The 13039-nt window shown below is 53.7% G+C and overlaps 1 protein-coding gene and 1 pseudogene across 1 annotated transcript; one reads left to right on the forward strand and one right to left on the reverse strand.

The window, feature by feature from the left end:
- Positions 1–3320: 3320 nt before the first annotated feature.
- MESP1 (mesoderm posterior bHLH transcription factor 1) lies at positions 3321–4766 on the reverse strand. The gene is made up of 2 exons (XM_023187230.1): positions 3953–4766; positions 3321–3680 (listed from the first exon to the last, which is right to left on the reverse strand). The coding sequence occupies exons 1-2, from the start codon at positions 4685–4687 to the stop codon at positions 3597–3599; spliced, it is 819 nt and encodes a 272-aa protein (XP_023042998.1). The 5' UTR covers positions 4688–4766; the 3' UTR covers positions 3321–3596.
- On the forward strand, positions 4686–6931 carry LOC111522901 (annotated as a pseudogene).
- The last annotated feature ends 6108 nt before the right edge of the window (positions 6932–13039 follow it).

A 13039-nucleotide genomic window follows, 5' to 3' on the forward strand; every position in this document is an offset into this window, starting at 1 on the left:
CCACACATCCACACAGCATCCACACCTCCACACAGCATCCACACCTCTACACAGCATCCACACCTCCACACAGCCACACAGCACCACACATCCCTGTCTCAACGTGGAGTGGCACGTGTGGTCCACAAGCAGAAGTTGATTCCCTGCTCACCATGACACTGGTGGCCGGTGTGCTTTAGGAACATTATTTCACAGACAGGGCCTCACCACTCCCCTGCACACACACACACAGCCCCGCCTCCACACACACAGCCCCGCCTCCACACACACACACAACCCCGTCTCCACAAACAGCCCCACCTCCACACACACACACACAGCCCCGCCTCCACACACACACAAAGCCCCACTTCCACACACACACTCACACACACAGCCACCACACACACAGCCCCGCCTGCACACACACACACACACACAGCCCTGCCTCCACACACACACACACACAGCCCCACTGCCACATACACACACGTAAACACACAGCCCCACCACCACACACACAAACAGCCCTGCCGCCACACACACACACAGCCCCGCCACCACACACACACGCACACACACAGCCCCACTGCCACACACACACACATCTACCTTGCTGCCAGGACTCTTGCAAAGACAGCCTTCACCAACCACCAGCCCACAGTTGGCCCTTCCCCAGGGGCTGCACTCTAGCCTCATGGAAAAGTCCCTTGAGCTCCCTGTGCTTCAGCTTCTGTCTGTAAAACAGGGGAAGCGCAAACCTACCCACCTCGCCAGCGGCCCTGAGCCCAAATTTCAAGTTAGGCTCAAGTTAGTCCTTAGTTAGGACTAAGCACACAGCCTGGCCAAGGGTCGCTGCTCTGGAAATGCTGGTTTCCCTGTGCTGGCCTTCTCACCAGGTGGTCCTGTGAAAGCAGCTCCCAAGAAGAGGAGGGCGGCTGGGGACCAGCGGGGACCGGAGGGCAGCTAGCTGGCCTCAGCGGGCGCCCCCATGCCGGTGCAGTCTTTCTCATTACCCCCTCCACGGCACGTGGGGCCTGGCCCAGACCACTCCACAGTGGGGCATCCTGCCTGGGCCTCGGGGGAAGTGAGACACCCCCCAGTACCCTCTGTTCTTGAGACAAGCTGGTGTTCAGCCATAGTGAGGGCAGCACACCCAGTGATTACACACACAGGTCTGGAGTCACAGCCGGGTCCAGATCCCAACACTGCCGTCCACCATCTGCAGCCTTTTTCTTAACCCCCCTGTTCTTAAAGTGGCCCTGCAGCTGGGGTTACCTCGCAGTGGGACTGAGAACTGAGGTGAGGGAGGCTCCGCTACCATCTGGCACGGGGTGCCTACCTGGACGCTGGCTACTGTTGTCGGCTCTGTGAACAGGCACACAGGGTTTCCTCTGGGTGCGGGATGGCGCTGGCCGAGATGGGGGATGGGGACGCTGGAGCAGTGGGAGGTGTCCCCTTCCTATCTCCAGTCCTGAGTCTGGGCAGCTATTAGCAGATCCTTGTTAATGAAAATTCACACCTAGGTGCTAATAAACAGTGGGCCACTCCCAGGCTCAGAGCCGGAGAAGAAGACCTCTGCAGGGAAGGGGACTGGCCACTGAGCCCCACTTATCTGTGAAAAGACTTGCTAATAACTTTAATTCCCCATTCTAAAACGCAGGGCCTTTGCCATGCAAATAGATCTTCTAAGCTGGGTCGGCTCCAGAAAACTTCCCGCTCTACCCCAGTTAGGGTCCTGGGAGGGGAGTGAGAGATGGGACAGAGGAGCAGGAAAGGAGGTGACCCGCGGAGGTGTGAGGTCCCACCCCGCTGCAGGCATGACTTTTGGAGCGCATTCTCTGTGGCCAAGCACCAGCCTGGGTGTGCCCTGCCTGGCCTAGACCCCTGAACTGCAGATCAGGGACTCGATCCCACTCTGCATTACAGCCCCTCCTGGCCGGGGCTAGAGTACTGGAAGGGATCTCTGAAGCAGTTGAAAAGCAAACCCAGCAGCATCAGGGGATGAACGGATAAACCAACTGTGATGTAGCTGAACAACGGGCAGTAAAAAGAAACTGTGTTCTAACACAAGAGGCAGCATGATGAGCCTTAAAAACACTGTGCTCAGTGAAAGAAGCCAGACACAAAAGGCCATATTTTGTGATTCCTTTTATATGAAATGTCCTGAAAAAACAAACCTATAGAGACAGAGACTAGATGAGTGAGTGCCAGGGGCTGGGAGTAGGGCAATAATGGGGAGTGATGTTAACAGGTACACGTTTTCTTTTGGGGGGTGAAAATGTTCTAAAATTAGTGGCAATGGTTGCAGAACTCTGTGGATGTACTAAAGCCATTCAATTGTTAAAAGAGTGAATTTTATGGTATGTGAATTGTATCTTAATAAAGCTTTTATCAAAACAGACACTAAGGCCTGTGTTTCAGACACTTGGAGAAGAGGGGAGAACTGGGTATCTATCCATAGAGGGTAAAGGACACTTGACAGAGAGCCTAGACATCCCTTCTCCCCACCCCACCCTCCAAGGATGACTGTTCCCTAGACACCCTGGCTGGATGAGGACACACTTTCTGGGCTCAAGGCTCCCGTCTCTTGCTCCCTGATGTGACTCCAGCCAATGCAGACAGGAGTGCAACTGCCTATGTGGATTCTGATGCAACCCCATGGGCGCTCATCTCACCCCAGCAAGGCCTCTAGGAGGTCACGGATATATAAACTCAAGACCGCCACACTGTTATTTATATCTCTAAGCCACAAGGCGAGGAAACCAGAGAAAAGGGAGATGGGAAAATGTAGGAGTAGGGGACGGGAGGTCCAAGGCCAGGGTGCTCCAGTCTATGGAGAATAAGCCCCCAGGACACAAGAAAATGACCTCTTGTAGCTGTTATCCCTCAGGCTCCAACATGCATGAAGCTGGCAAAATCCTACAAGAGCTGAGCGCTGGGACTCTGGAGGCCTACGGGGGCTTGAGTGCTGATCCTCATCCTTCTGTAAAATGGTTACTTGAATATAATAGGTACCTGATATACGTACAACAAATACTCAATAATGGAGTTGTATTTCTACACAGATATTTTGGTTTTAACCAATTCCCCACCAGGTTCAAAGAAAAAAAAGATCAGCAGATTCTACTTGCCACTGCCTTCTCAAACGACGCCCCTCCCTACCCCTTCCAGGCTGACCCATCTGGATTAGATGCTGAGCCAGGGCTGGGGGTAAGGTTAAAGAGGTTTGGGCCTGTGGGGGTGGGAGGGCTAAAGATTGCAAGAACCCCTCCCACCTCTCCCATGCTCTTCTTTAGAGGGAGAGAGGGAGTTTTGTGTCCACAGGTAGGAAGGAGAAATTGCCAAATGACACCAGCAGTTTATTCACAAATAAATAAATTCACATTAGGCAGAGCCTCCTGCTTGCTTCAAAGTGTCTAACCCTATGGGTCCCTCCATGGAGGGGGGGTGCTGAGAAGGGCCACTTGGTGGGGGCGGCTCTCATCCGCAGGAATGCCCCTGCCGGGATCGCCGGTGCCCTCTTCCAGGAAAGGCAGTCTGCTAAGGAACCACTTCGAAGGGGCTGAGGCCAAAAAAGCCTCGGTGCTCACAGAGACAGCGTCAGTTGTCCGCTGTCATTTGGGCTCCTCAGGCAGCCACTCCAGAGGCGAGAGGGGCATCCAGGTCTCCAGCAGGGCCAGCACGTCGCCAGGAAGGAGCTGTAGGGAGAGAGGGAACAGGGCAGCCCTCAGCACTGGTGACCCTGTGCGGGTGTCCGCGTTCGTGGGCTCCACCCTCAGGGGGCCCCTAGCGAGGGGAGACCCAGTCCCCTGTGTGGCCTTTCCCTGCCCTCGCCTCTTGGCGCCCTGGTCATACTATGGAGGCCAGGCTGCTGGCGTGGAGCGGCAGGGTGCCTGGTCCTCGCCGTGGGGGGCGGTGGGGCTGTGCGCGGGGGCACGGCCGAAGGGGGCGCAGGGAAGGGGGCACTAACCGGGGACGGTGGGCTCGGCTCCATCACCTGCCCTTCCGGACACGCTGCCTCGACGAAGAGCGCAGGCAGGTCGCGCGGCTCGGGCGCGGCTCGGGCTCCGGGGCAAGCAGGCGGGGACCCCCAGGACGCCCCGGCGCGGACGGCGGAGACCAGGCCCAGCCTGCGCCCCTGCCCCTGCCGCTGCCCCTCCGCCTGCGTCCGTGTCTGCGTCTGCGCGGGGCAGCCGTCGGGGCACAGTGGGCAGCCCCGAGGGGACCCCGCGTCCCCGCGCTGCCGGCGCCGGCGCTGGCGCTGGAGACTCTCCTCGCTGAGGCCCAGCACGGCCGACAGGTGGCCGATGTAGCGGATGGCCAGGCGCAGCGTCTCGATCTTGGTTAGGCTCTGGCCGGCCGGCGCCACTGACGGCGGTAGAAAGCGGCGCAGCTCGTGCAGGGCGCGAGCCAGCGTGCGCATGCGCAGTTTCTCCCGCTCACTGGCGCTCTGCCTCTGCCCGCTGCCCAGGCGGCTGCTGCGCGCGCCGCGCCTCCCTACGGTGGGGGCGCGGGGATCCAGGCGGGCGCCGGGCCGCGCGGGGCTCGGCACGGGGCTGTCGGCTGGGGTGCTGCCCCATGAGTCTGGGGACGAGACGAGGGAGCGGCCGCAGTGCCTGTCGGAGGTCGGCGGCCGCCGAGTTGGGCCCCAGGCCGCGGAGAGCATCCAGGACTCGGAGAGCGGTGGGCACAGGGGCTGGGCCATGGCAGCGGCGGCGCGTCTGGGGGCCGGCGACCAGCGGCCGCTTTATGCCGAGCCCGAGGTGTGAAGTGGCCTCTTCCAGGCCGCATCAGCACATCAAAGTGGGCTCGGGGCTTCGAGGGGGTGGAGCCCGACCCTTTGAATCCACGGGGGGGGGCCGAGGTGCCAGCCCCTTGGCTGCGCCTGTTTCGCCCCACCTGGGCCCTCGCTTGGGCGCCCGACCCAGCCTCTCGGACTTCCCGCGTTAGGTGAAGCCCGGGGCGTTGGGCCAGCCCTACTGGTTAAAGGAAGCTGGTCAGAAAAACGAAGTCTAGAGCCTAGCTGGGGCCTTTCTTTACCTGTTGGGGATCTTATGCAAATTCTTAGTTCTTTTACACCTTAGCTTCCAATCTGTATAATGGAAGCCTCAGGGCATGCGCCAACTGGACAATGGAGTAGAGTAAGGACCAGGAGCAGGGGCCCTCATTCCCTCTAAAGGTGGGGAAAGCAGTAAACCACTTCTCCTTTGAGGCAGGATGGCCCTGGGTAGACCCTTCCCTGTTGAGGACATGTGGACATGCAAGGAAGCTTGCACCCGGGCAGATCCAGTCTGGTCAGGTTGCTGGACCTTCTGAGCAGAGGGAGGGGGCAAGCCTGCTCCTTCAACCCCAGGACACCTCTAGCCTGGCAGGGTCTGGGGCTCGGCCTGCTGCCACAGCTGTCACCACTGGACTCTACCTGATGTTATGCAGCTGTTGGACAGGTATAACAGGTTTTCCCAATGAAATGTGAGTGGAAATGATGCAGCAAAGGCATTTGACAAAACCCAACACTCCTCGTGATAAAAATTCTCAGCAAACTAAGAATAGAAAGGAATTTTATCAACCCGATGAAAGGCTTCTACAGAGAACCTACAGGTAGCCTCATACTGAGTGGTGAAAGACTGAAAGCTTCCCCACATCCCCCGATTTCAGGAACAAAGCAAGGGTGTCTCTCTTACCACTCCTATTCAACATTGTACCAGATGGAGGATCTAGGCTGTGCAATTAGGCAAGAAATAAAAGACATACAGGTCAGAAAGGAAGAAATAAACCTCTTCACAGGTTATGGCAGCTCTGGGCCCTGCTGCACATGAGCCTGACCAATTTAAAGCCGAATCCTGGCTCCAGGAAACCCATGAGACTACCATAAGGTCAGAGAAGAAGCAGAAAATGTGACAGAGGCCATAGAAGAGAAAGGCAGAGAGGAAACTGACTCTGCTGGGCTTTGAGGATGGCCAGACTCTATTTTACATTGGAATCCCAAAATACAGATTTAATGAAGGAACTAGCTTCAGACACCAGTATCATCCTTTAAGTATCAATAGACTGCAATATCTTACTGATTTGGGTCCTGTTGATCCTACTCATCCTATTGACTTAAAGCAGCTTGTCAATGGAAGAGGTGTGACCATTCAGCCACTTAAAGAGGATTATGGTGTTCAGCTGGTCGAAAAGGCTGCTGACACCTTTCAGGTGAAAGTTAATATTGGGCCAGGCGCGGTGGCTCATGCCTGTAATCCCAGCACTTTGGAAGGCCAAGACGGGCGGATCATGAGGTCAGGAGATTGAGACCATCCTGGCCAACATGGTGAAACCCTGTCTCTACTAAAAATACAAAAATTAGCTGGATGTGGTGGCACGCGCCTGTAGTCCCAGCTACTCGGGAGGCTGAGGCAGGAGAATCACTTGAACCCGGGAGGTGGAGGTTGCAGTGAGCCGAGATTATGCCACTGCATTCCAGCCTGGTGACAGAGTGAGACTCTGTCTCAAACCTCTCAAAAAAAAAAAAAGTTAATATTGAAGTACAGTTGGCTTCAGAACTAGCTATTGCTGCAATTGAAAAAAAAATGGTGGTGGTGTCACTACAGCCTTCTATGATCCAAGAAGTCTGGAAATTCTATCCAAACCTGCTGCATTCTTTTTGGGGACAACCCATTCCAAAAAGAATGCTTCCATCTGAAGCACTGGTACCGTATTACACCAATGGAAAGAATCACGGGAACCTGGCAGATCCTGCCAAATTTCCTGAAGCACAACTTGAGCTTGCCAGGAAGGACAGTTCTAATTTACTGGATATCACAAAAGAAGAACTCTTCAAATGTTCAGTGCTCAGAAGGATCCAAGGCAGATTTTCTTTGGGTTTGCTCCAGGATGGATGCTGAATATGGTAGATAAGAAAATCCTAAAATCTACAGATGAAAATCTCCTCAAGTACTAGAGCTCATGAATTCCCATCCAAGAAAGCAGAGTTGTTAAAGAATACTAGAAAAGGGCCAGGCGCAGTGGCTCATGCCTGTTATCTCAGCACTTTGGGAGGCTGAGGCGGGCAGATCAAGATGTCAGGAGTTTGAGACCAGCCTGGTCAACATGGAGAAACCCCGTCTCTACTAAAAATACAAAAATTAGCGGGGCCTGGTGCCAGACACCTGCAATCCCAGCTGCTCAGGAGGCTGAGCTGAGGCAGGATAATCGCTTGAACCCGGGAAGCGGAAGTTACAGTGAGCCAAGATGGCGCCATTGCACACCAGCCTGGATGAAATTTCACCTGGCCCCTCAGGGGTTTGAGTTTGCACCCTGTTCTTAATAGGTACTTCATGCATGGCTATCTGCTCTCCAGCCAGACTGTGAAGTACCTGGTGTCTGGCATCATATCTTTACCTGTTTTCAAGTGGAATGGTTTCTTTCAGTGCCAGACGTCTGATTTTTTTTTTTTTTTTTTTTTTTTTTTTTTTGAGACAGGGCCTAGCTCTGTTGCTCAGGCTGGAGTGCTGTGGCACAATCTCGGCTCACTGCAACCTCCACCTCCTGGCTACATTGAAAGACGAAGAATTTTCTTGAATCACATATAAAATATGGTAATTAGGCCGGGCACGGTGGGATCATGCCTGTAATCCCAGCACTTTGGGAGGGCAAGGCAGGGGGATCGCTTGAGGTCAGGAGTTTGAAACCAGCCTGGCCGATATGATGAAACCCTGTCTCTACAAAGATACAAACAATTAGCCTGGTGTGGTGGCCCATGCCTATAGTCCCAGCTCTCGGGAGGCTGAGGCAGGAGAATCGCTTGAACCCTGGAAGTAGAGGTTGTAACGAGCTGAGATCGTGCCACGGCACTCCAGCCTGGTGACAGAGCAAGATTCTATCTAATAGCAACAACAATAAAAATACACTAACGAAAGCTACTGCACTAACAAAATTGGGGAAAAAAAAATCTCATAATGTTTTAAGAAGTTTATGGATTTGTGTTGGGCCTCATTCAAAGCCGTCCTGGGCCACAGGTTGGACAAGCTTGGTGTACACCAAACCACTCATTGTCTTCTCCCTCTTCCACCTCCTTTCCTCCCTACCCCTCCATTCACCCCTCACCCATCTTCTCTGCTTAACTTTCCTGATTCTCAGCAATACCAGCTTTCTTCATGGTATGAAATTGCAGGGATGCCCACTTCACCTTCTTCTTTCAAGCAGTCACCAGATGACATCCCTTCTTTCTGTATTTTCTTCAGGTGCACCTCTTCCTTTTCTTTCTTTTTCTTTTATTTCCATTACCCAAATCCAGTCTTTCCCCCAACTTCCTTCACCCAGTCTAATCTTCTGTAGGAAACATTTCTTGCATCTTCCCTTCAATCTACATTCTTTCCTCTGGCCTCCAAGGATCTCTGGAATTTGGATCCTCTCAGCACTCAGGCTGTCTCTGCTCTGGGACACAGACCCCTTGGCCCATGAGACTTGTCTTCTTCTGTTTTCCACACACACCACACCTAGTCCCACCTCTCTGCCTTTGCCCACGCCACTGCCCCACCCTATAGTGCCCTCGTTCCTACTTAGCAAGCTTTCTAAACATCAAGACCTAACTCAACTTTTTTAATTTTTTATTTGTTTGTTTGTTTGTTTATGTTGAGAGCCTCGCTCTGTCACCCAGGCAGGAATGCAGTGGCGCCATCTCGACTCACTGCAACCTCCACCTCCCGGGTTCAAGTGATTCTCTTGCCTCAGCCTCCCAAGTAGCTGAGACTGCAGGTGTGTGCCAGCACGCCCAGCTAATATTTGTGTTTTTAGTAAAGACGGGGTTTCTCCATGTTGGCCAGGCTAGTCTCGAAGTCCTGACTTCAAGAAATCCTCCCATCTGGGCCTTCCAAAGTGCTGGGATTATAGGCATGAGCCAGCGTGCCCAGCCCCAGCCCAACTTTTACCTTTGATGAAACTTTCTCTGAACTTTGGTATGGTAGTTTTCCAAACTATTTGTCTTCTTGTTCATGCTCTCATGTTTTAAATCCTAATTGTTTCTAGTAGACTGTAAACTCCTTTGGAATAATGTCAGTATGTAACACTTAGTTACTTATCCAAGCAGTACAGGACACTCAGAGTTGATTTGCTGATGTGGAATAGATATGTGTCCCAATTTGTGTTTGTTTGTTTTCTTTCTTTTTTTGACACAGAGAGTTTTGCCCTGTTGCTCAGGCTGGAGCGCAGTGGTATGATCTGGAATCACTGCAGCTTCTGCCTCCCAGGCTCAAGCGATCCTCCCACCTCAGCCTCCTGAATAGCTAGGACCACAGGCGCATGCCACCATGCCTGACTAATCTTGGTATTTTTTGTAGATATGGGGTTTCACCATGTTGGCCAGGCTGGCCTTGAACTCCTGACCTCAAGTGATCCACCCGCCTCAGCCTCCCAAAGTCCTGGGATTTCAGTTTTGCTGGTCTGATGTTTGGCATTCCCCCATAGCTTCCAGCCCAGTGAGCCTGATGGGTGAGCTGGTTTGTAGCAATCATGGCCCCATGGCATGGTACCTTCTCCCTGGGCATGTCTCCCACCCCTCCTTCCTGGGATCTCTTCTGTCTCCTGCTGCTCTTGGCCTCCTCTGACACCTTCTGTGCCTCCTCCTCTGCTGTCTGTCCCAGCAGCCCCAGAATGCCTATGCCCAGGGTCACAACCAGGAGAAGCAGTGTCAGCCAACCCCTAGAGTGGGGAGAAGGGGAGAAGCCCCCTCCCTGTGCATATGCCCTAGGACCCATCTACACCCAAGGACAACCTGGCCCAGGAGGCACTTCCTCAGCCTGCAGCCGTCAGCAGAGCCCACTCCTTCTGGATTGCAGCAGATGGATGCCTTCCTGGGCTCCAGAGCCGACTCAGGAAACTGGCACGGGGGCCCAGTGACTGGGCCTCTTTGATGCCACTAGGCCCAAGGGAACATGTGGTTGGGAATTGGTAAAGTGTTCTGTGTGCCAGGGTGGAAGTGGGTGCCGAGAAAAGGCCAGAAAGCGGCCGGGCATGGCGGCTCACACCTGTAATCCCAGCACTTTGGGAGGCCGAGGCAGGTGGATCACCTGAGGTCAGGAGTTCTAGAGCAGCCTGGCCAACATGGTGAAACCCCATCGCCACTAAAAATAGAAAAAAATTAACTGGACGTGGTGGTGGGCACCTGTAATCCCAGCTACTCGGGAGGCTGAGGCAGGAGAATCACTTGAACCTGGGAGGCGGAGGTTGCAGCGAGCTGAGATCATGCCATTGCACTCCAGCCTGAGCAACAAGTGCAAGACTCCATCTCAAAAAAAAAAAAAAAAAAAAAGAAAGAAAGATAGAAAAGAAAGAAAGAAACGAAAAGAAAGGGCCAGAAAGCAGGAGGGCTGGACTTCAGGAGGCTCCAGGTACCCTGTGGTTCAGGGACTGCTAAGCTTCTCAATGCCAAGAAAGCCGATTCTCGCGTGATTGTGACTTCATTTCATAGCTTTGAGTAAACTCAGAATGACCACAAACTCGTGTTTTATCATCATATCTTTATTTGCAAGTAGAGCATTTGCTTTACACATAGTTACAAAGTCAACACGTGCAGAGGGTAGAGCAAATCTCTTTACCATGCTCTGGGGTTCCCAATTGCCTGTGCCAGAAGGAAGCGCCATTACTGGGTTGTCAACAATGCTTTGAAATGAATTTAGTTTTGGGCTTTTTTGTTTGTTTATTTTCTTTTTCTTTTTCAGGGTCTTGTTCTGTCACCCAGGCTGGAGTGCGGTAGCACAATCTTGGCTCACTGCTGCCTCGAACCCCTGGGCTCAGACAACCCTCCCACTTCATCCTCCTCAGTAGCTGGAACCACAGGCACAGTGTATCACCACATCCGGCTAATTAAAAAAAATTTTTTTGGATAGGGTGCAGTGGCTGATACCTGTAATCCCAGCACTTTGGGAGGCCAAGGTGGATGGATCACGAGGTCAGGAGATCGAGAGCATCCTGGATAACACAGTGAAACCCCATCTGTTCTAAAAATACAAAGAAATTAGCCAGGCATGGTGGCACTTGCCTGAGTCCCAGTTACTCAGGAGGCTGAGGTAGGAGAATTGCTTGAATCCAGGAGGCAGAGGTTGCAGTGAGCCGAGATGGTGCCACTGCACTCCAGCCTGGGTGACAGAGCAAGACTCTGTCTCCAAAATATATATATATATCTCTATATATATATCTATATATATATATATATCTATATATATATCTATATATATATATATTTGTAGAGTCTGGGTCTCACTTTGTGACCCAGGCTGGTTTCAAACTCCTAGCTTCAAATGATCCTCCCACCTCAGCCTTTCAAAGTGCTGGGATTATAGGTATGAGCCACCGTGCCCAGCCTGTATTTTATTAAGTACAAAATCAACTAGACATATTCGGACAAGAGATCATATGTGTGGGAAGCACACTGTATGTTGAAACCACAGCCCCTAGAAGTTCTCAGATCTGAAACTTAATAGCTAATGTTAAGCAGGTGGGAGCCACCGAGAGATCTGGAGCAGGAAAGGGACATCAGGAGTGGCCTGTGACAGGAAGATCCCTGGTGTCACCACTGAGGAAGGGTTAGAAAGACACAGGGACAAGTGTGAAGACAACCCACAAAGATGGCAAGAGAGAGGTGGGGCAGACTGGAGGGTTCTACCCCCAGTCCCATCTCTGGGGTCTTCAGCCCTCAAGGCTGACAAATTGGAGGGAACACGTGGAGTCCCTCCCTCTCTTGTTGCCGCTGGGGTCTCTGGAAAATCACCCCAGGGGCCCAGCTGGTGCAAGGGCAATGGTCAGTGGGCCTGATGGAACCAAGTTGGGGGATGGGAGGCACCCCAACCTCAAGCCCAGTCCCCGCCGCCTCCTACCATCAAGCCTCCTCTTCCCTGTCCCCTGCCTGTCTCCCCTTTGATCTCCTTATTGTGGCCAGCCTCTCCGGTGGGTTCACGTGGGGGCCGCCTGAGTTAATGAGTTCTCCGGGCGGCAGGGCCCACACGCTCTCCCACTGGGGTGAGGCCTTCACACCTCTGGGGCCTGTGTTTTGACAAGTGCCGGAGCTGGTGGCCTCTGCTCCCCTGGCCTGAGCCAACCCTCTGCCAAACGTGTAAGGCTGGGAAATGAGGCCTTGGGGCAGCCCCACAGGAGCAGAGGTGAGACAGCAAGCTGGGGCCAGGATAGGGGGCAGGCTGGACAGGGCAGCACCCTCTCCGGCTCAGGCCTGGGCTTCAGCCTCCCCACTCTGCCCAGCCTGCTTCCTCATGCCAAACCTGGTCCTGGGCACTGCCCGGCCCCCCTCCCAGCCCCAAGGCCTTCATTTCCCGGCCAGCCCCTCTGACATAGGAGTGCTAATCAGAGGTGCTATGTAAATAGTTCCCTTGCAGCCCCTAATTCTGACCCTGCCGGAGCCAGAGGCCCCAGGAGAAGGAAGCGGCTCTCCTACTGCCAGCCTACTTAGCATCTCCTGGGAAGCTCCTAATTTGGGTGTGCCCCACAGCCAGGGATCTTCGCGCCACACCTCTGCAGCAACCCTCTCAGGGGAGAGATTGTTAGTAATGAAGCCTCCACCTTCAGACAGCCCAGGACACCCCTCTGGAGTCTGGCCAATGTGGGCACGAGGCCTTCCCTTGCCAGGCACCACCTGTGCCACTTGGGCACCTCACTTTCCATCTCTGGCCTCAGTGTCTTGTCTGTTGCTGTGCCACAGGGTAATTCATGCCTTCTGGGCTGAGCATGCATGGATCAACTCAGGCTGCACACAGCGTGCGTGCACACTACCGCCCTCCAAGGTCTGCACTGTGCTGGAGCTTGGCAGGGTTGCTGCTCACAACACACTTTGATATAAGTGTAGCGGCCCCCGCTCTGTAGATGAGGAAACAGAGGCTCAGAGAGATTGTCCCACCTAACAGGGTGAGCAGGGGCTGAACTGGCATCCATCTGGCTCTGTCAGAGGCTGAAGCCTCTGTTCTGTCCTCCCTACACTTCCCATGTCTCCTTTGGAGGATGAGTGGCTCCTTCCATCCTGGAGGGAGGTCCTAAGAGTGAAGGGGTTGGGGACCCCTCTAGTCACATTAAG

This window comes from Piliocolobus tephrosceles, chromosome 6 (genome assembly GCF_002776525.5).
Source record: "Piliocolobus tephrosceles isolate RC106 chromosome 6, ASM277652v3, whole genome shotgun sequence".
Taxonomy (NCBI): Eukaryota; Metazoa; Chordata; class Mammalia; order Primates; family Cercopithecidae; genus Piliocolobus; species Piliocolobus tephrosceles.

Coding starts and splice junctions, on each gene's coding strand:
- MESP1 (XM_023187230.1), bottom strand. CDS start 4,687: ATGGCCCAGCCCCTGTGCCCACCGCTCTCCGAGTCCTGGATGCTCTCC. Junction 3,681..3,952: donor AGCCGAGCCCACCGTCCCCG/GTTAGTGCCCCC, acceptor CTCTCCCTACAG/CTCCTTCCTGGCGACGTGCT.